The sequence below is a fragment of the Ceratosolen solmsi genome, unplaced genomic scaffold (assembly GCF_000503995.2).
Source record: "Ceratosolen solmsi marchali unplaced genomic scaffold, CerSol_1.0 scaffold15, whole genome shotgun sequence".
In the NCBI taxonomy this organism is placed as follows: domain Eukaryota; kingdom Metazoa; phylum Arthropoda; class Insecta; order Hymenoptera; family Agaonidae; genus Ceratosolen; species Ceratosolen solmsi.
The window spans coordinates 171,911-194,158 of NW_011948434.1; the positions used below are offsets into that span (position 1 = coordinate 171,911).

Here is a 22,248-nt window from a genome sequence, read left to right on the forward strand (position 1 = left end):
TTCTTCCTGTGTATGCGACTTACGTGATAGCTCAGTGGCAATAAACATACAATTCAAGAAAAGTAAAAAAAAATCAATTATAAAAATAATACTAATTATAATTCAACTAGTGCAATCATAAATAAAACAAACTAAATAACAAAACTGCTCTTTATTGAATACATGTACTATCTTGTCCACTAGCCTGCAATCCTCCTATCAACATCAGGAGCTCACATCTAATCTTAGTTACTTGGCTCTCCTCACCCAGTACACTATTTTTAAACAAACAGTAAGGACATTTTCCAGAAATCCTGAACATTTCTAAGGTTTATAATTAATGATACTTCTGTGTGACTAGCTCTTCTACCGTTCCCTTACATAATTAAAGACACAATTTATTACTTAACAAATTCCATTAAACATCTTACACCATATCAAGTATAGTTATTCATACATCAAACATACTTGATTCAACTACCATCTTCTCATGCTACATCACAAGCATGATTGACTGAATACACTAGCTGATATTTACAACATCAGCATTACCTCAACTCAAGATACTCAGTCATATCATAGAATCTACAATAATCAAGAGTACAAGAACACACCCTCATTACTTCGATAGAATTATCTCTCTACACAACAGTGCAATATTGTTATAATTATTTACATTAATAAACATTGTTTTACTAAATACACGATATTTTTCAGCCTTGTCTGTTATTGTTTCCTTTGAAGTTATCCTGCCGAGAGACTAATCCACTGAACTATTGAATTGGTAGTTCGAGCCATAAACTAAACCTTTAAAATTGAACAATATAGATTAAGTAATTATTCGAATTTAATACAATTTTGTACATATACGTAACATATACGGTATTAAATAAACAACTTCTTTTATTTTTGTTTAACTTTGTTCAATTTCTAGATCATAATAACCAATTTTATTTCATTGCAAATTTAAAATATTTATATTCTTAATTAAATTTTTTATTAAGTTATATAATTAATATATATATATATATTAATTGTTATTTTGATTAAGAAAATATATTAATTTAGATACGATTTTCTAATTATAAATGATATTATATAAATTAATATAATCAATGGTAATATATAAAAAATTATACTTAAAGACTATTATTTATTATTTTTAAAAAATATTTTTAAATTCAATAAAGAATATAATATCCACGCTCACATTACAGATTTTTTAAATATAGCTGCTATAATTGGCATCCATTTTATAATAAATATTTTTAACAATATAATTAATTTCAACTTTAAATTCGAAACAGTTTTTAACAAGCTTATAAAATATTTGTTGTTAATTTTATTAGGATTTTATACATAATCTGACAAAAAGAATTACTATCTATTAAATTTATAAATTAATTATTTATAATGCAAATTTAATATATATGCCTTTATTATTATTTAAAGTTATAAAATAAAACGATAAAAATATTTCAATTAATTTTATTTTATTAAATTTGTTTTTCCAAACTATTTTGTACGTTTTATATTGTATTATCAATGCACACAGAAAACTTTTAATATAATTTGGTTTGCGATATTTATACTTATCAATTCTTAAGAGAAATAATTAATATTAATATCATATAAAGTTATGAATAAAAAGTTCATTTCTTAATGTTTATGAACTAAGAAAATTCTCTTCTAATGTTCTTGTATTATATTTTTTAAATAATTTTTAATAATTATAATTCAACAATGAAATATAGATCATATCTATACAAATATTTAAAATATTAAAGATAAAATATTTTATTTGATAAATTAAAATATTGATAAGATTCAAACATATTTTGTTAGACATTGATATAAGTTATTTAATTAAGAAATTCTTAGTTTTTGTAAGATGCAAGTTATGTTTGAATTTATATTATAGAAGAAATCTAGAAAAAGTATGGATTATATTAATTCTATATTTTTTATATTTACTTTTGTTTAATATGGTATTACACAAATATTTACATATATTTTCAATTGGTAAGATATAAAAATAAATATATATATATAAATAAAAAGTATATAAAAAGTTAGATACTAATAAGACATTTTTTAATATTTATTAACAAATTATAAATAGCTTTTAATATTTAAATAATTTTTGATATTTTATGTTATTACCTATTTAAAAATTATGTAATAATATGTAAAGTAAAAATATGTAATAATATTTTTTAGTTTTTATAAAAATTAAAATGGATGATATAGAAATACAAAATAATTTTTAATATCCATGTGTTCCGATTTGGAGCATTTTTTCGAGGCCTTCTGTTCTCCGAAATTTACCAAGCCTTGTAGCCCTCGAATGTTTACATTTGACAAGCAGCATTCTCGACGAGTCTAAAGCTTGATTCTCGAACATTCTGCAAGTCTGTCTAGTCTCCGCACAGCAACAGTTAAGCATTGTTGCCAGCTAACTTAGCTGCCGCGTGGATATTTAAGGAAGCGCGTATCAAGACACGTGATCAGTTATTCGTTCGAGTCAGATACTCGCCCTAGCCATGCCATTAAACGGAGTCTACAGCAGAGAGAGTCACGCAACACACGCCCTGTTAGTGCAGCCATTACATAGAACACACGTTCAATTCTCCATTGCGCAAAGGTTAATAATCAGTCAAGGGCTGACTGCACTAGGAAATAGTTGATTACACGAAACATGGTATCAGACCCTCCTTCACATGAAGGTATACCAGCAGTCTTTATTGAGAATAACTACCACTAGTATGGTCGATTCTCCCTGCTTGCAACGTCAGCACAGGCCACAATTCCCATACTCCCCTTTATGAGTATGGTCAGCTCTTCTTGCTAAGCTTTACAACATTAGCATAGACCTCAACCCAAGTCATATTCCCCTTTAAGGAATATATAAACGACATCGTCACCATCACCAAGGAGCAACTACATTATTTTGATAAGAGTGAATACAGAACAACAATAGTGTAATTGTCAATAAAATAAAATAAACGATGTCCTAAGGCGGGCGACAAATAAACTAAACTATTGAACTTGGTAGTTCGAGCCAGAAAATTAAATACATTTGATCCTTCGAACCGGATCAAATACACAAACTTTTGAACACTACAATTTATTGACATATCACTAAACATTTATTTTTTTGTAATATTTCATTAAAATATACATATTAACATGTACCAATAATTATTAAATTATTAAATATATCTTTTAAATTTGAAATAAAAAAATGTTTTTGATGTAACCTGAATAGTAAATGAATGTCGTTAAGAAAATGTTCTCTAAGTTTTAAATATATACCAAATATTCATTAACCTTATTATTTATATTTTTAATACTATAATAATTATTATTTACTTTTAATTAAATTGCTATATAATCAAAAGATTTGAACTGAAAAAAGGATGGAAATAATGTTTCTAAAAGGCTTTTATGTCGAAAAGAAGAACTTCAGTATAAAACAAGTTATGATATGATAATAATGTTATTTTAAGTCGAAATATTTAAAAACTTTCAAAAGTATAAAAATTATTTAGTTATATCTACGTATAGCTTACTTTATTAATAAAATATTTGTATTTATTATTTATAACATGAAAATAATAAAAATTATATAAATTTTTATTTTAACTCTAAAATTTAAGATTAGCTGCAATACAAATGGACATTCATATCTTTTTTTTTTAACCTAAATAAAATTATAAATAAATATTTATTGCAATATAATTAAACATTTAAGTAATAATTGTATTTAATTATTTATTCTGCAAATACTTAATTTTTTTGAATTCTACATTTTGAAATTCTAAAAATCGTATTCATTTATTTAATGATCATATATTGCTATATATAATAAATATTTTAATAAATTTGATCAAATAATTCACAATTAATAAGTAAAATAAAAGCAATTTTGTAAGTATTATTCTATTTTAATTCACTTTATTATTGTAACTTTAAATTTTAAATATCTATAATATATATCAATGGTATTGTATATTAACATTAACTGATATTTATGATATTTATTGATAAACTTAAATTATTGTTCAAGTATATAAATATACTAATTAATTTACTAATTAAATTACTAATGTAGTAAAATTATACTAATTTTATAAACAATATTGTATAGCTTATATAAAATAGGCATAGTAAAAGTTACACACGTAAGTTATTATAATTGTCGTTTATTAAAATAATTAATATCAATCGTAAAATACATCCAAATTAAATAGCAATTGATTATTAGATTAATAAACTATCATGTTAAATTATATTACATTTTTTATATGGAATTATTTTTATTCGTCATTTTTTAAAATTCGAACTAAATTTTATATTTCTTAAAGTAGTGTTATGATGCCAATATTTTTATTATATTAATTGTCATTTTTATTAGTTTTTTAAACATTTTATTTATGTAATTATTATACAAACTAAAATTTTTGTTTTATTTAATTATATAACATATATTTGGATAATGAGCTGTAAAGAAATTTTTTTTAGTAATAATATGTGATAAGCTATCCATAATCGGTATGCGGTTAATGGCTGGTAAAATTATAGCACTAGTAATATTTTCTTGTGAGATAATGTTTTGTGTGAAGAAGGGATTATCAGTCATTGAAGTCAGACTAACTGCTTAAATCACTAACGGTAGTGGCTCAAATTACGAAGTGCTTGGCTTCTACGCAGTGAAACCACATAGTAAAGTAAAACCATTTTCATACTTTCGATATTTATTGATTATATAATACATAATACATACAGTAATAAACATGTAATAAACACAATTATTGTGATATACAATTGCAATGGATTTGAATGTATATTAAATATTGTAAAAACGATACCATTGACAAACGATAGACTGTTTACTATTCATTTAAGTATTTTTTATTTTTATTAGTTAAATCATATTTTTAACTGGTTTAACAATTTTATGCTTAATAATCAATAAAATAAATTTAACTAAAAAATTATAGCTATTAATACAATTTATGAAATATGAAAAATACCATATATTTAGCTTAATAATATAAAATAAATATACAGGATATATAAAATATATTTAAAATATATTTAATAAATTGATGATAATTAATAATATAATGATTTTAATTCGTATTTGATGAAACCTTCAAAATTAAATTTTTAATAAAAAAAATTGTAATTTGCCATTAATGAAAACTAAAACGTAACAGAGAATCTTGCCTTTGTTTATAGTATTAAAATGACGTTTAATTTTGTTACAGCAATCAATGAGGAAGAACTAATTATAAATTTGTTCGTACCATCTATTGAATTTAAACATATATAGTTGGTGATATATATTGCAAATAATACATTTTTATTATTTCTTATATTTTATCTAATAAATATTACTAATGCATTTAACAATATATAATATGTATTTTTGATATATTTGACAAGATAAAAAAAACAAGCGTGCAAACATTTTTTTAGAAATAAATAATTTATTATTTATGCAATTCAGTCTTTATAGATATTATTAATATATATATATATAGTTAATATATATTCAGTATTTAAAAAATAAAAATTAATACTACATTAATATTAATAAGAGATAGTTTTATTTCTCAAATCATTTAATAAAACTTATTTTTATATATTACTTAAATTTATTTATTAGTTTTATTTATAATTTAAATTCTTAACATATTATCCTGCATAGGAATATTAACAATTAGAAATGGTTTATTGCAAATAATAAATAAATTATTATATTTTATTTACACATTTACATGAGAATTTTATTACTTCATAATTTATACTTTATGTAGTAGATATTCAGTTTTTAAATTATATGTTTGCAATATGAAAAAATATTTTTTTATCGAATTTTACCGATTAATCATAAACATTTTAATATTTTTATAGTTTAGTGTCAAAAAGTTTAGCTATAAAGTTAACTATAAAGACATAAGGGTAATTATAAACTGAACTGCACATTAAACTTCAAATTTAAGTCACTTGTTTAATTGAATGGAAATATATGTATACATTTGAATTAAAAATTATAGTACAAATGATTTACGAAGAAAAAATAAATATTTAAATATAATTTTTGCCTAGTTAAAGAAAATATATATTTTACGTGGATAATAAATATAATTATATTATATATTTATTATATTATACTATTATAATATAATAAATTTAATAACGATAATGGAACAAATCAATACATGCTTATAGTGCATACATGACCAATGTATGTTTCAATTTGGTTTTTTTCAATTTCAATTCAACCACGAAAATGGATGTTTCAATTAATGATATTAATAAAAAACAAATTTTTATTATATCTTCTTCGAAGGTTACCTAAATTTAGGGAACGTAGATATATTAATTTATGACACGTGTATTCAAGGTCTTAAGTTATTGATTCTCAATGTTTTAATTGGAATGTAATCGCAGTTATATATATATATATATATATACAGTTACAATATTTCTGATTATACTTAGAATATAGTAATACAGTATAATAATACAGTGTTATTGTCCTAAATAAATTGTTCTTATTTGTTGGATTTATTCCAATATTAAAAATATTATTGAATTCTATTTAATCATAAATAAATTCAAATTATTTGCATTTCATAAAATTTATAAAATTGTTATTTATTTATAAATTATTTATAAAAATCAAAAAATGTTATATCTCCATTCTAGATATTTAAATAAATGTTTTCGTATATGGTATGTGTCGTTAATTTCTAGTTAAACTTTTCCTTTTATGATTCGTACATAAAATTAGCAAGTTAAATTATCGACTAATAAAATTATTTTTTGTTTAGTTCTATATAATTTGCATATTGTGTATATATGCGATATATAAGCAGAGGGCACTTTAGAAACTCTTAAATTTTATTTAAAAAATTATCACTGTCGAATATTATTGATAGAAATTGAATTATTTAAATTTTAATTTAATAAAAAAAATGTAATATCAATTCTGTAAGAGGTAATATTACTGTGTGATAATGTCTTATCACAGTAGGTAATGGTAGTAAAACATAGCAATTGAATTACACAGAGACATTTTTTTTGTTTTATGGATTATTTGGATCTTCTTTTCAATAAATCATTTATTTTAATATATGTAATAACTTATTATATTTATTGCTTAATTGTAAGAAACAAAATGCAAGTAAATCAGTGGATAGTAAGTAATTAATACAAAATAAATGATTGAAATCATTTAAAAAAAGTGAGTTTTAATTAAATTTAATAAAATAAATGAATGAATAATATTCCGATTTCTTCATATTGATAAAATGTATGATTAAAATAAATATTTTCAGTTCTTTAATATTTTATACGTAACTAATACATTTTATCTTATTTTTTAGATGTGGATTTTGATATAATTAAGCTTAAGTTCTATTAATTCTATATTGATAATATTACACATTGATAATTTATGTATTATACTTTATGAATCTAGTGGGCTTCTTACAAGAAATGTATAACTTCTGTACATTGTAGGTGATGCATCAAACTTTTTGTATTGTTAATATTATATTATTATTTAATTTTATCTTTTTAAGTAGAATATATTTATTTTGTTTTCTTTTGTAAAAATAATTTTTAACCATTTATTTTCCAGAAAGTTTTTTTAGACATTAAAGAAACTGTTCAATTACAAGTTAAATCTTGTAATAATGGGAAATACACTATACAATACAATCATAAATAGTATACGTTTTCGTATATAATACATTGTTTATAAATTAGAGGATTTATAATTTTTTGTAAGGTATTTCACAATCAAATTTAAATTAGAATCTTTTTTTCAGATTTGATTTTATTTTAATTTTATCATATTAATTTCGTAAATTAAAAAAGTCCACAGAATATATTTCTATATTCCATGACTTATGTACATATATTTATTCGTTGATTTATATTTAAAAGAATATTTACACACACACACACACACACACATACATACATACATGCGCGCGCGCGCGCATGTATATATATTATACTTTGTATTAATCTATTAAAACAATATTGTTTTAATAATAAATCTTAGGTATACAGTATTTATTTATTAAAATTTTTAGTCAAAATCCACATAAAATCAATAATTTTTTTATAGGATATAATAATAATCTGAATGTAATTTTTATATATAATTTTTTTTTTATTTATAGGAAACTTGCATTGATATTAAATAAAAATATATTATAATTTAAAAGTTTTTAATTTAATTTATTTATAAATTAATTCAATAAAAATAATATAAATATAATAATTTCGGATTATTATAATACTTTATAAAAATCAATTATTAAATTAAATTAATTCTAAAAAATATTGATTAAAACGTTATGTATATTTGTAGTATGCATCCGCCCAAACATTTTTAGGAAGTTTTATATCATAATTAGCACCGACTTTATCTTAATAAGACTTTTTTTTTTCATGAAAATCATTTATAAAAACTTTATGTATTTTTCAATAATATAATTAAAACACTAATTTGAAATTGTTTTCCCATGATTTCTTCGAACTTTGCATATTCTTTTAACTATAGCCGCAAAAATCTTCTCTAATCTTGTATAATCAAATCCTTTAGAGAAATGATTATTCAGAATTATTTAGTCTTAATTAGCATTAATCGTTTAAGTCGCATAGTATTCATCACTATTAATTTTCTATATTATTAATTTTATTCTATTTACTTTTAAATCAGGTTACAATAAAATCATAGTTCATTTTCTTAATAAAAAAATTATTAAATGAAAATTTCAAATTTCTATTTATTGATATTTCCTTACATTATATTACAAATGGAATCAGAAAAACAAAAGAATTTTCATATAATTAAATTAATTTACACTCTTGTTATTAATATATATTAAAGATGTCGCTGAAATTTATTTTACAATATTCCAGGATTAAAAATGCGATAATACTGTTATCGGTATGATGAAAAATCATATCTGATTCGATTAATGGAAAATTTTATATAACATAATAGATTAATTATAATAGGTTTAATAACTTGCAAAAGATATATTCTATTTTTTTTTAGCAATCCAAAATTGTAAGATACAATTATGTATTTAAAATAGATGAATCATTTTCTATACAATATAAATTTAGTATATAACAGTTTCTTTTATTTTTAAGTAATCAATTTTTCATGTCCGTTAAAGTCTTATTTTTCTTAATTAAAGTTGAATTAAAAATAACATGTTAGTGTCCATGTTTAATAGATCTCGTAAAAAAGTATTTTTATTTAGAAGGCAATATAAATATTAAAAAAAAATTTTAAATAGATTGGATTTTCGATGTTTTTAAATTTATGTTGTTTTCATTTAATATAATTATGTGTGCTTAGAATTTTGAATGAACAGCTTAGTCAAGGCATTAATTAAATTAAAAATAAAAAAACAAATAAATAAATTTAAATATATTTATAGATAAAAACTTGAACAATATGTAGATAAGCGTGCAGAAGAAAAAAAGTGAATTATATACCTATTTATGAAACGATTTAATGAAAAAATGTAAGCTAAAGTTTGAATAACACCATTGTAAACCGAAGAAGGAACAGAAAACTATTATTAAATAATAAAAATAATTATAGAATAAGGTTTATAATTGAAAAACTACATGACACTTTAACGAAGCATTGTTATGTGTTTATAAGAAACAAAATATATACATAATGGGTGCTAATCAATTTGTGTGTTTTGAAATAAAAGAAGGAAGAACATTGAACCTATATTCGTGTAATAAAGTGGAAAATAATATTTGAATATAACAATATAACAGTATTAATAAATATTTATTAATACTAATTTTTGAGGCATTTTGGGGAATTATATTCATTATTTGCTATTTATACAGATATTTTATCTATTATTTAAAACAATTTAAAAGAAGTTTCTAAATAATAAAAAAACATGAATTTGTTATAAAATCAATTATAAATTATGTTCATAATTATACTCAGTAATAAACAATATTGTAGATGTAGCAATATTAATTATATAATTATGATTCGTTTGATTATTGATTACCTCATATTAATTCTATTTAAACATAAATCATTTAAAGTTTTAAAATAAAAAAGAGCACTAAACTCTTATCTCGTCATATTAAATGTTCACGTAAATAATTGTAGTAATAATTTGTATACATTTTTTATAGATTTTACATAACATATAAGAGACAGTTATGTCGAATCAATGGATATTATATAATATTCATCTTTTCGTCTTTTACATTTCAATTTCAGGACATGGTATTGTAGGTAAGTGGATTTATTACTATTGAAGTTCTTTATAATATAATTCTTGTAATTTAGTATTATGAAAAAACACTAAAATAGTAATCTATATGTATATATGTATTTTTTAAATATTCCATCAATTAATTTATATCGAGTGGTACAGTTTTTGTTGGAAATTATATTCTTATAAATTTTATTTAATTGAAACAATATTTTAATATTTAGTTTTTACGAAAATATTACATAGTTATTACTAAAAAATTTTTAAATAAATGAATTCAATGAAAATGTCATGCTATTTTATATCAGTAATATTTATTTACGAATTGAAAGAAATTTAATAAAAATTTTATTTTAATTAAATTTATTTAATTAAAAAATTCTAAACTGATAAAGTAGAAATATTATAAAATGACTTGTATAATGTATTCATAGTTAATGTATGTGGAATAATGTATTTGCTGAATATAAATGCATAAAAATATTTGTATTGAATTTGATAATATTTATATTTGATATAATGCAGTAAATTATAACATATTTTATAATTTTCTTTACAGATATTTATTTATTATCTTATTGTGCAAATATTAAAATATGATAATTCATAAATATTATTTGATTCAAAATTAATAATCTATTTATTTATATAATGTTTAAATACCTTTTTAAAATTATTGATGATTGAAATTCCAACTATTACATAGGAATGAAAGATCCAATTAATTTAATTAACAATGGACTAACAGAAATGACAAACAATATTGTAGAATTAAAAAACAATGTTAATAATTCAGTCCGAAATACATCTTCAAATATTTTGGGTCCATTCGCTGATGTATTTGATTACAAATGGTTAACCAGGGTACGTAGTTTGCTTCTAGTCATAAATTTGTCTTATCACATTAAACTTTGTGTTTTTATTTTTTTTTTACTTTTATCCTTTGTTTTTTTGTAATTTATGTTTTTTTGTAGTTTATCCTTTATTTTATTTGTAATAACAATAAATAGTATACAAATCGTGTAAAATAATCGATTTTGTGATATTATTGAAAATTTATAAAAAATATCTGCATATAAAAAAAAAATGAATAAGCTCATAAAGAGATGTGCCACCATAATTATAGCAAAGTTTATAACCCAAGTGGCTCTTTATAATAGATACAAATGATAAGTAAATATCAATTCAAGTAAGATGCAATATTAATGCTACCCGTAGTTCAAGATCGTAAGAAACTAGGCATCACAGTAAAAGAATTAATACCCGGTGTGTTTTGCATTATTATGATACATTATTCGTCATACATCTCTTATACATCGAGAAACATTTCTTGTCTTACCATCACAAACCTGAAGTAACTCGCGCAATTTATTTAAATATATATCCTGTATTAAAGAATCACATTATTAAAGCACAATATAAATTAGCATGTCTTACATCTATATTTGGATTTTATTTATGTTTTTATAATGCTCCTTATGATTTGTCATGCACGAATGTTATAACATCTGATTTTAGAATAATCTAATGGTTATGATTTTAGAATAATCAAAATATATCTATGTATTTAGTAAATACATGGAATATGTATTTTACATTTTAATTAAATGTTAAAATCAATGCTGACTACTGTCAGTATTCAATATATTTATTTTATCCAAACAAATAAATCTCCATAATTCATTCATAATCACAATTTTATAACAGTGGCTTTATTTAGTATTAGATCTCTTTAACTAACACTAATAATATTCTTTTTAGAAGATTAAATAATGTTAATAGTTTTAAGTAAATAAAAACATATGTTTAATATAATAAATAAAATTACAATGAAAAAAAACTATATGAATCTATCACGTAGAATTTGTTGAATCTTAGCACACCCTCGTGTAATTTAATATTGCATAACTGATCAATAGATGCAATTTACATTAAATTCTAATTCAGAATAAAAATAAAAGTAAATACTATTATCCATGTTGGTCTACATCGGTGGAAAGTAAAACCTATAGTCAATTATTTTAATGAAATGAAATAATGCATTATGAAAGAAATGTAAATTATAATAATTAATTCTTAATTATTTTTATTATTTTTTAAAATTTAATTTTAATGTAAACAAATATTAATATTTCTAAAAAGCTGTACTTATCAAATTTTTTTATAAACCAATAATAATATTAACTATACATTAATATATTATATAAATTAGATTTTTTATTTTTGTATACAAATATTTATTATACCAAATAAAAATATAATTTTTTACATTTAAACTTTGTAAATTTATAAATAAAGTATGTATAATGCAATAATCAATCTCATAAAATGATAATCAATTTGAAAAATTATAGAATTTATAAAATCTTATATTCATTTTATATAAATTATAAATACGTAGAAAACAACAAAGAATGGAAATACAACTGAGCGGATTAACAAAATATTCAATGGGCATCAGATATTAGAGGAAATTAAAAGTTCCATTCGGTCAAAAATTTCATGTTTAACATGTAAATTTATAATCCATGTGGTTAAATTTATGATTAAAACTGGCAAAAATGATACAGAAATTCTTTCCTTTATTGACACTCAGTGCAGCGTTCTTCAAATTCAAACTCCTAGAGTTTGTACAGGTGTAATGAATCTTATTGGTGTAAGTTCTATTTTTTACATATTTTTTAATATTGAACTTCTATTTATTAAAGAATTAAAAATAATATAAGTTTTATTTTAAATTATTATTATTAGTAGATATCAGTATTTTATTCCTACTAATTAGAGACAAACATTCAAATATTAAAAAATTAATATAATATTCACTTAAAATATAAATTAATAAAAAAAATTAATTGATTATCCTTACTATGATACTTATATCTGATAGGAATATTTCATGTAACAAATTTACTAAGGATCATTATTGTTTATCACATCTTAATGGAATAATGATAATTTTATACATTTTTCAATAAATTAGGTGGTTTAATTTTTTAATATAAATTTCATATATTTATATTCATTGAAATACTTTTTAAATCTCAAAAGAACCATTAACGATTCTAATAAGCATATTATAAATAATAGTAGATGTTTAAATAACAAATAATTGACTTGAACTATATGATGCAAAATCGAAGTAAATATATTATAAAAGACTTAATTATTGTATTATTCTATAACAGTTTCATATAAACGTAAAATTTAAATTAATTTTTTATATTGAAATGAAAATATTTTTAATTATATGAGTAATTCTATAACTAATTTTTTTAATATCTATTAAAGTATCTTAAAATAAGATATTTTAATTTGATTACAGTTTAATTAATAGAAATCATTAATAAAGCAACAAAATGTTATAGAGTATTTATAAATAAACTTCGAATTTTAGAATTAAATACAATTAAAATAGTTTTTTATTACTATTGTATTAATATGTAGCAAATTTTCTATTGTCGTGGTAAATATCGTATGTCTTTCAGGTTGATGTTGTGGAAATCATCAAGCTGTCAGACATGACTTCAGCACAAATATGTAATTTTGTTTTGGATAATTCATGTTTAAATGGGTATGATGCGCGTCACAATTGGGAGTTAAACCTGCCACTATCAACGATATCGCTTACTCATCCGCAGTCACCGCCATCAGAGAATGTACCGATGCTTAAAGTTCTTCAGATTTCCGACACTCATTTTGATCCGTATTATCAGGAAGGGGCGAATGCAAATTGTAATGAACCTCTATGTTGCAGAGCAACTAACGGATTCTCTAAAAATCATGTAACTGCCGCTGGTAAATGGGGTGACTATCGTAAATGTGATACACCCAGGCGCTTATTGGATAATGTACTCCAACATATTGCTGTTACACATAAGGTAAAATACTTATCTTATCTATTTTTATGTATTATAATATCAATAATATGTACATATTATATAAAAAATAATATATAAATGATTAATCAAAACTATCATTTCATTTTTTCAATAGTTAAAAATTATTTTTATTATTTTTATTTTTATAATTAATATTTCAGTATTTATTCTATGGTAATACTTAAATAAAATTAACTTAATTATTTATTAATGTAATTAAATTATTAAATATAACGTATTAAGTTATCATTAATTTATTAAATTTAATTTATTATATATAATCAAATGCTTATTTTTAAATGAATATTAGCTGCGATAGAATAATTAAAAAGTTCTTAAAAAAGTATTAATATGAATATAAGGAGTAATATAAAATTCATACTATATTCTAATGCTTATATATAGCTAAAACTGAATAAGTTACAAACTTTACAATATATTTGTTTTAATCTATAATTGAAATAAAGCAATCTTAAATTACAAGGATATTGATTACATTATATGGACGGGAGATCTTCCTCCACATGATATATGGAATCAAACAAAAGAAGAAAATCTCAAAAACCTTCAGGTGACTTGTAAATTAATAGCTACTTATTTCGAAGGTATACCTATTTTTCCATCTGTTGGAAATCATGAGAGTTGTCCTGTCGATAGGTATATTATATCATAATTTTAAATTTTTTTATCAAAATTAAAATAGAATGTAAGATATTTTTCTTTAATTTGATTGTTAATTCTTAACAAATTATTTATTATTTGACTCATATATTAATATTGCATCAATCTTTCAATAAAATACATTATGTTATAAAAGTATTGTTTTTACCTAAATAAAAATTGTAATAACAGTTGAAGTATTTGAAAATTGTTTAAAGCAAAATATATCATTAAATAATACTTTAATAATGAAAATTAACTTTACTAATGTAGATATTTTCGCGAAATGTGTTGAGTCTATAAATAAAAAAAAATTATAATTTACAAATACATTTGTACTATACTATTTGAAAATTTTTATAAGTTGAATGAAAAATTATTGATATAAATTGATATAAAAATATATACATTACTGATTATACAGAGGAAACATTTTTTGTATTACAAAAAATATATTTGTTAAGAGACATTGATTGTATTGAAATTTGAATCATAGCTTTTAAAAATATTATCTATGGAAACATAACATTTTTTTAATTTTATTAATATTAATTTTTTTAAACAATTATTCAATTATTTTATCACTGTAAATAACTTTTTATTATATAAAATTTGTACATTCTTTGAATTTTATAAATAATAATTAATATAAAAATAATTTGCATAATATTTATAAATATTACTGAAATTTGATTAAAATTTAAGTTTTATTCATATTGTATAAAAATACTAAAAAGCTTAATGTTTCTGTATGTATGATACTATATCTGGTATTAATTTTGTATTATATTGTAATTAAACATTTTACAAAATATTTAAAATAATAGATTTATAAAGTTTAAAACATATAATGAAATATATATACTAATACATGTAAAATAATAATTTAAATTTGATAAGACCTAGAAGCTTATTAAAAATATAAAACTACAAAAAAATTACATAAAATTCAAAAGGCAATTAACAAATTTTATTTATTATATAATCTGTCATTTTAGTTACGCACCAGCATTTGCTCCACCAAGGAAAAGTATGTCGTGGTTATATGATCAACTGAGTAAAGAATGGAGTCGGTGGTTACCAGCTGATACTTTCGAAACTATAAGACGAGGTGCATTTTACTCTGTCCTCGTTAAACCTAAGTTTAGAATTATCTCGATTAATGGTAATTACTGTAGTAGAAATAACTTCTGGCTCTTACTGAATAGCACCGATCCAATGGGTGAGCTTACTTGGCTGGTTCACGAACTCAATATGGCTGAAGCTAAACGGGAAAAAGTGCACATCATTGGACATATACCACCGGGACAACCGGATTGTTTAAAAATCTGGTCTAAAAATTATTATAACATTATCAATAGGTGAACTCTCAATTTAATAATTTTCTATATAAAACATATATTTTTATATAATACAGTTTATTTTTATTCTTTAGTTTTTTTCATAAAGTACTTAAATGAATTCTGAATATTAGATAATATTATTTAAAGTTAAAATTAAAAAATTAGAAGTAAATTGAATTTGATAATGGTTCATTACAGTCCATTTGAATTTAGAATTATTAATTTATATTTAAAAATATGTAATTACTGTTTGAATTTTATTTATAAACCCTATTTGTATTCTTTTTTAAAAGCAACTCTTTAATGATATATTTGATAAATTACAATAAAAGTATTAGAAGTATATTAAATAAATATAGTTTATAAAAATAATTTGATTTTCTAATGTTACTATGCACAAAAATATTTTATTTTTAAAAATCATAAAGTTATAATATATTCACATCATATTATTATGTATTTTCTTTATAATTTATATAAATTATATTTTATATTTATTTAACTGTATATTGATAGATATGAGGGGACAATAATGGCACAATTTTATGGGCATACTCATTATGATGAATTTGAAATCTTTTATGATACAAAGGATTTCAAACGAGCAATTAATGTTGGATACATAGCACCTTCAATTACACCCTGGGAAAACGTAAACCCTGCTTATCGTATATACTATATTGATGGCGATCATTCCGAGACAACTAGAGTAAGAGTACAAGATAATTACAAATATCGACCTTGACATTTTTATTTTATATAGAATAAATATCAAAATAATATTATTTAAATTGTTTGATCTTATAAAATTAATGCATTATTGTAATAAATTTTTCTGTAAATAATTATCAACAAATTTAAATGACAAAATGAAAAATTGCTATGAAAAAATAATATTAATATTTTTAAGATTATATCTATTTTTTAACATTATTTTATTTTTTATTTTAATTTTTTTTTAATTTTATTTTTATTTTATTTTTAAACAAATTTTTTTCAAATATATATATATATATATATATATATACAGATTTTTAAATATATTCATTAAAAATATGTATATATATATATATATATCGTTTAAGAATATATCAAAATATTTTTTAATAAAGATTAATATAATTCAAGCTTAATTATCTATCATAAAGCTAATCATCGATCATGAAACTTGGACAATGAATCTTTATGAAGCAAACAAAAATGATGATCCAAAATGGTACAAAGCTTATAGTGCTAAGGATGCTTATTTGATGACGTCAGTTTTACCAAAAGATTGGGATAATCTTGTAAACAGAATGGTTCAAGATAAGGATCTTTTCGAGAAATATCATAGGTAATTAGTTGCTTGACTTTTTTAATTCTGATGTTACAGCATTTGTCTTCCATTCGATTTTATAAAGTAGTGGCCCTTAAACAAACATTAAAATTTTATACAAAAAAATCACAATTATAATACTAATAACAAATAATACAAGATATAATTAATAAAAATCATATGTCTAGATAACTTAAAATAATTTTTACTATAAGTCTTAAATTCCATTATTTAAATTATAATTAAATAGTAACACTATAAGTAAAATTATATAATATTCATGCACTCTAAGAAAATAACATATGAAGAGTAATATCGTTTGTTATTATAATTTAATCTTAAAATCGATATTTATATTTATAATAATAACAAGTATTATATGAAAAATGAACAAATTAATTAAATAATTAAATTTTAACTATATTTTTCAAATATTTATTGATTCTAAAAAATTTTGGTAAATTTTGAATGTTTATACCTGCTCGATTATTTATTAGTTATTTTATTTTAATTTATTATTTTAGTTATTAAAATATTTATAGAATTCGAAAATGATACTACTATGTTTAATTGCAGAAACTATTATAGAAATTCAACAGTAAGACCAGCATGTAATAATGAATGTAAAAGAAAATCATTGTGTAATTTACGTTGCGGCAGAAGTTATGATCAGCAGAATCTTTGCCGCGATTTGTATTTAAAAATACAAGCTTAACATAAAATGTCTAAGACATGTGAATACGACAGGCAGAATTGATATATTTCTAATTTATTTTATTCATTTTAAATTAAAAAATTAGTTAAATGTATTAAATTATACAAACTTCTTAAAAGCCATGTTATATTATTACATCAGAATAATCAATTAATTTAACGTTTACTCAATATAAATTATAAAATGGAATATTAATTTAATAATAAACTGTACTAAGTTATTAAGAGTATTAATTCTTGTAATAACAAAAAATGTTTTCATTACTTTCTTTAAAATAAAATAAATTAAAATTGTTCAAATATTATTCAAATATTAAAAAATTTTATTCTTTATTTATTCTCTATTTATTCTTTATTTATTCTAAAAATTTTCAATTGTTATTAACATATTGCACCGTATACTTTTAAATCACTTAAAACAATATATGTATAGTAAATTTTCATAAATAATTCTTTTAAATTTTTGTTACATATATTTTTATCATTTTTAAATTTCTTGATTTTATGATTTGATTAATCATTTTTTAACAAAAATGAACAATAATTCATAAATTAAATTTGCAAGCTTTCGGTCAATACTCAGACTTCATTCATTCTTTCATAAATTCGTTTAGTTTTAATAGTTAACAAAACAAATTTTCTAATTTCAAAACTAATAATAAATAACTAGTTCATTTATAATATTATTACAAAATATACATTCTTAAATCTACTGACTATTATTAGATATTGTTCGAAATTGAGTGTTTTGTGGCTCGAACTCTTAATTCAATAGTTTAGTGAATTAGTCTCTTGCCGTAGCGATTAGAAGGAAAAGGCACAGGTGGAAGGGCTGAAAATATTATGTAATATGTATTTTGAGTGAAGATATTGTTTTATTCTGGTTTATGAATTATAATAATATTGCAGTTTTGTTAGTTGCTTCAAGTAAGAGAGAGAAAGAGAGAGAGAGAGAGAGAGAGAAGTATTCTATTTCAGTGATAAGGGTGCTTCCTTGGTTGCCGTTGATGCTATGGAATTTATTGTGGATGTTGAGTATTGAGTTTATGCTGATGTTGTAAAGATCAGCATGAGAAATCGACCATGCTCATTAATGAGCATGGGAAGATGGTGACGATGATGGTAATGGTTATCAATAAGGCTTCGTAGGGAGAGTAGGCATACTTAAAAGTAGAGAATACGGAATTGTTTTTTTTAACAATTGTACTTTTCTCAATTTTAAATTCTGCTTAAACTGCTTCAATCCCAAACAGATATAAAATCGAATTTTATTTTATTATATACCCAAAATTATTTAACTTATATTTTATCTGTAAATATCTATTATTTATTATAAAATGTTAGATTATAAGAAATATTCTAATCAATGTGGTTTAAATATTGATGTATAATAAATTAGATTTGTAAAGTTGGAAAATTCTATAATTTAATATGTTCATATCACTTTTCTATAATATCAATTTATATACAATTTATAATGTGAAAAAGCATAAAATATAATTTTTTTTGTAATAATATCAATGAATGCATATAACGATATATTTGTTTCATGTGATGATTCGACATTTTCCTTTTTGTAAGTTGTTCAAGAAATTGATAAGGTGGTACTTAAAGTGTCTCGTTGATCAAGTGATTCATTATGCTGTTACCATGTATCCATTGGATAATAAACACAGTGATGTAATTGTCTGAAATATTCTTGTTACAACACATTTTCTTGTGTGTGAATACTAGAACACTACACTTACTTCCACTAATCCGGCTCCAAAGACCTAAATGTATAGAATTTAACTAAGAGAAACCACTAGATGGTGTGTGGGAGAATGCGTGGACAAGTAGAAGGGTTAATGCATTGTTTCAATAGTTAACACATATATTTCGTATTACTGTTTATTTTGTCTACTTTCCAATACAGGGATTATTGTTACTGACGAGGTTATAGATGAGCCTTTATTATTCTTGATGAATGTGGCGTTAAGGTGCACTTCGGTTGGAGGTAGGGGTTGTAAAGTTCCTGATCCTCGTGACGTCGTGCCTTTGATGGTAGATTATCCTGAGGAAAGGGAGAGATTGTAAAGTTCTCACCACTTCTTTCTCTCAATTCTTTCTCACAGTAACCTCCATCAAACTACATACAAATCTTACGTGCCAGGCGCTACAGAGTAACAAAAATTCATCAACAATAATCATCCCTGTATTTGAAAAATAGACGGAACCAACAGCAATAAAAAACAGATGTGGTAAATATTGAATCAATGCACTAACCCTTCCACTTGCCCACGCATCTTCCCCCCACAACATCTAGTGGTCTTTTAGTTAATTCTAAATACAATTATTGACAATAAATAGACATTTTGGAGCAAAAAATTTGAATCATAACTATTCGAAAAAATTTGAATTTTCTAATACATTTACGAAATATATTTATAATAATAATTTGTATTCATATACAACTTTAAAATGTAAATATAATCATAAGAATAATTATTTGAGATCGACAAATCAATTCGTTGTTATACATATATTCATAAACATAAATAGATAAATCACATATCATAAAATCAACATAAAATAAACAAATAAAATAATTTGTATAGAAATATACATGGTACAAGAATACGCTATAATAATTTTAACACTTTCTTTTTCTAGATTTTTATTAGAAATCTTTTGAAAAGTAGTCTGAATTATACAGTTATTGTATACAAAATGTTAATTATTTTTTAATAATTTTTTAATTTAGGAAAAAGCAGTAAAACAGTTTAAGCTTACTTAGTAAATTTTCTATCAACTCATTTGCTTAAAATCAATAAAAAATAATGTTACTTTTTTTGTTAACATAATAGATCAATTACAATTTAGATTTTTAAAATGAATTATATTAAAATGACACTGACAGTAAGATTGGAACTTTCTAAGAATATTATAGTTACATTCAAAAATGTTAATGTAAATGACTGAAGTATCTATATAGGTTATTAATGTAAATACCATAAAAAGGTTTTTCACGATTAAATGAACTAAATTTGGAAAATCCAGAAAATATCCTTCTATAAATTTAATAAAAATATGACAAGAAATGTAATTGGCATAAGTGTAAAAGATATTTATTATATATATATATATATATTATATATATAAATATATATTGATATCTTGGACTAAATGATTCCAATAAATATAACATAAATTAAAGTGAAAACTCCAAAAACTATTTGCATCCTTGCATTGATACATTTACCAACTATAGTTATGTCTTTAATAGTAGATTATATAAATATTTAACATTTTAAATGTTGTCTATGGATATAAATATATAACGTTATAATTTTAAAGTAAAATTTTAATAAAATTAGAGTATCTAATTAAAAACAGATTTAGTTAAAACCGATTATTTATTTATATTATAAAACACTGTAATTCTATTAATGCTAACGTTTCAATTCTTTATATTTAATAAAATTAAAATTAAATAATTTTTTTGCTTGACCAAATGAATCATTGTTTTTGAAGTAAATTTTAAGTTACACATTTATATAAAAAACACTAATTATTAAATAATCTGTAAGAATTATTTAATAATTTCTCTATACTATTATTATATTTATTGCTTTAATGAATTACTTTAATTATAGTTTGCAGTATAATTTTATTTAATGGGTTCAAAGTACATTATTAATAATTTTATCTTCTATAACTGCATTTGATTTAAAAATGTCTTATAAATAATATATTTGATTTTAATCATTATGATAAATATGTTTTGATTATAACGTTTAAAAAAATTTGTATTATCAAATGTTAATAGTATGATTATTAATGTTCCTTAAATTTTCAATAATTGATTTACTTAACAAATGATACTTTAAAAATGATTAATTTTATGACAATATCGATATTTTTGTACTTTGCAAAAGGTTAACATATAAATCACATATAAATACTTATCATTGCTTAGTTAAATTAAAAAAAGTAATATTTAATGCATTATGATTTTATTTTTCTTCTTATTGTATTGTATGAAATTCTTTCATAGCTTTTATAAGCACATAATCCGTTTA

The 22,248-nt window shown here is 21.3% G+C and overlaps 1 protein-coding gene across 1 annotated transcript; it reads left to right on the top strand.

The window, feature by feature from the left end:
• Window positions 1-10,960: 10,960 nt before the first annotated feature.
• On the top strand, window positions 10,961-18,245 carry LOC105364829 (sphingomyelin phosphodiesterase-like). The gene is made up of 8 exons (XM_011502858.1): window positions 10,961-11,141; window positions 12,679-12,933; window positions 13,763-14,155; window positions 14,640-14,812; window positions 15,814-16,176; window positions 16,675-16,867; window positions 17,307-17,491; window positions 18,050-18,245. The coding sequence occupies exons 1-8, from the start codon at window positions 10,986-10,988 to the stop codon at window positions 18,186-18,188; spliced, it is 1,857 nt and encodes a 618-aa protein (XP_011501160.1). The 5' UTR covers window positions 10,961-10,985; the 3' UTR covers window positions 18,189-18,245.
• Window positions 18,246-22,248: the final 4,003 nt, after the last annotated feature.

Coding starts and splice junctions, on each gene's coding strand:
- LOC105364829 (XM_011502858.1), top strand. CDS start 10,986: ATGAAAGATCCAATTAATTTAATTAACAATGGACTAACAGAAATGACA. Junction 12,934..13,762: donor GTGTAATGAATCTTATTGGT/GTAAGTTCTATT, acceptor TATGTCTTTCAG/GTTGATGTTGTGGAAATCAT. Junction 16,868..17,306: donor ATCATTCCGAGACAACTAGA/GTAAGAGTACAA, acceptor TCTATCATAAAG/CTAATCATCGATCATGAAAC.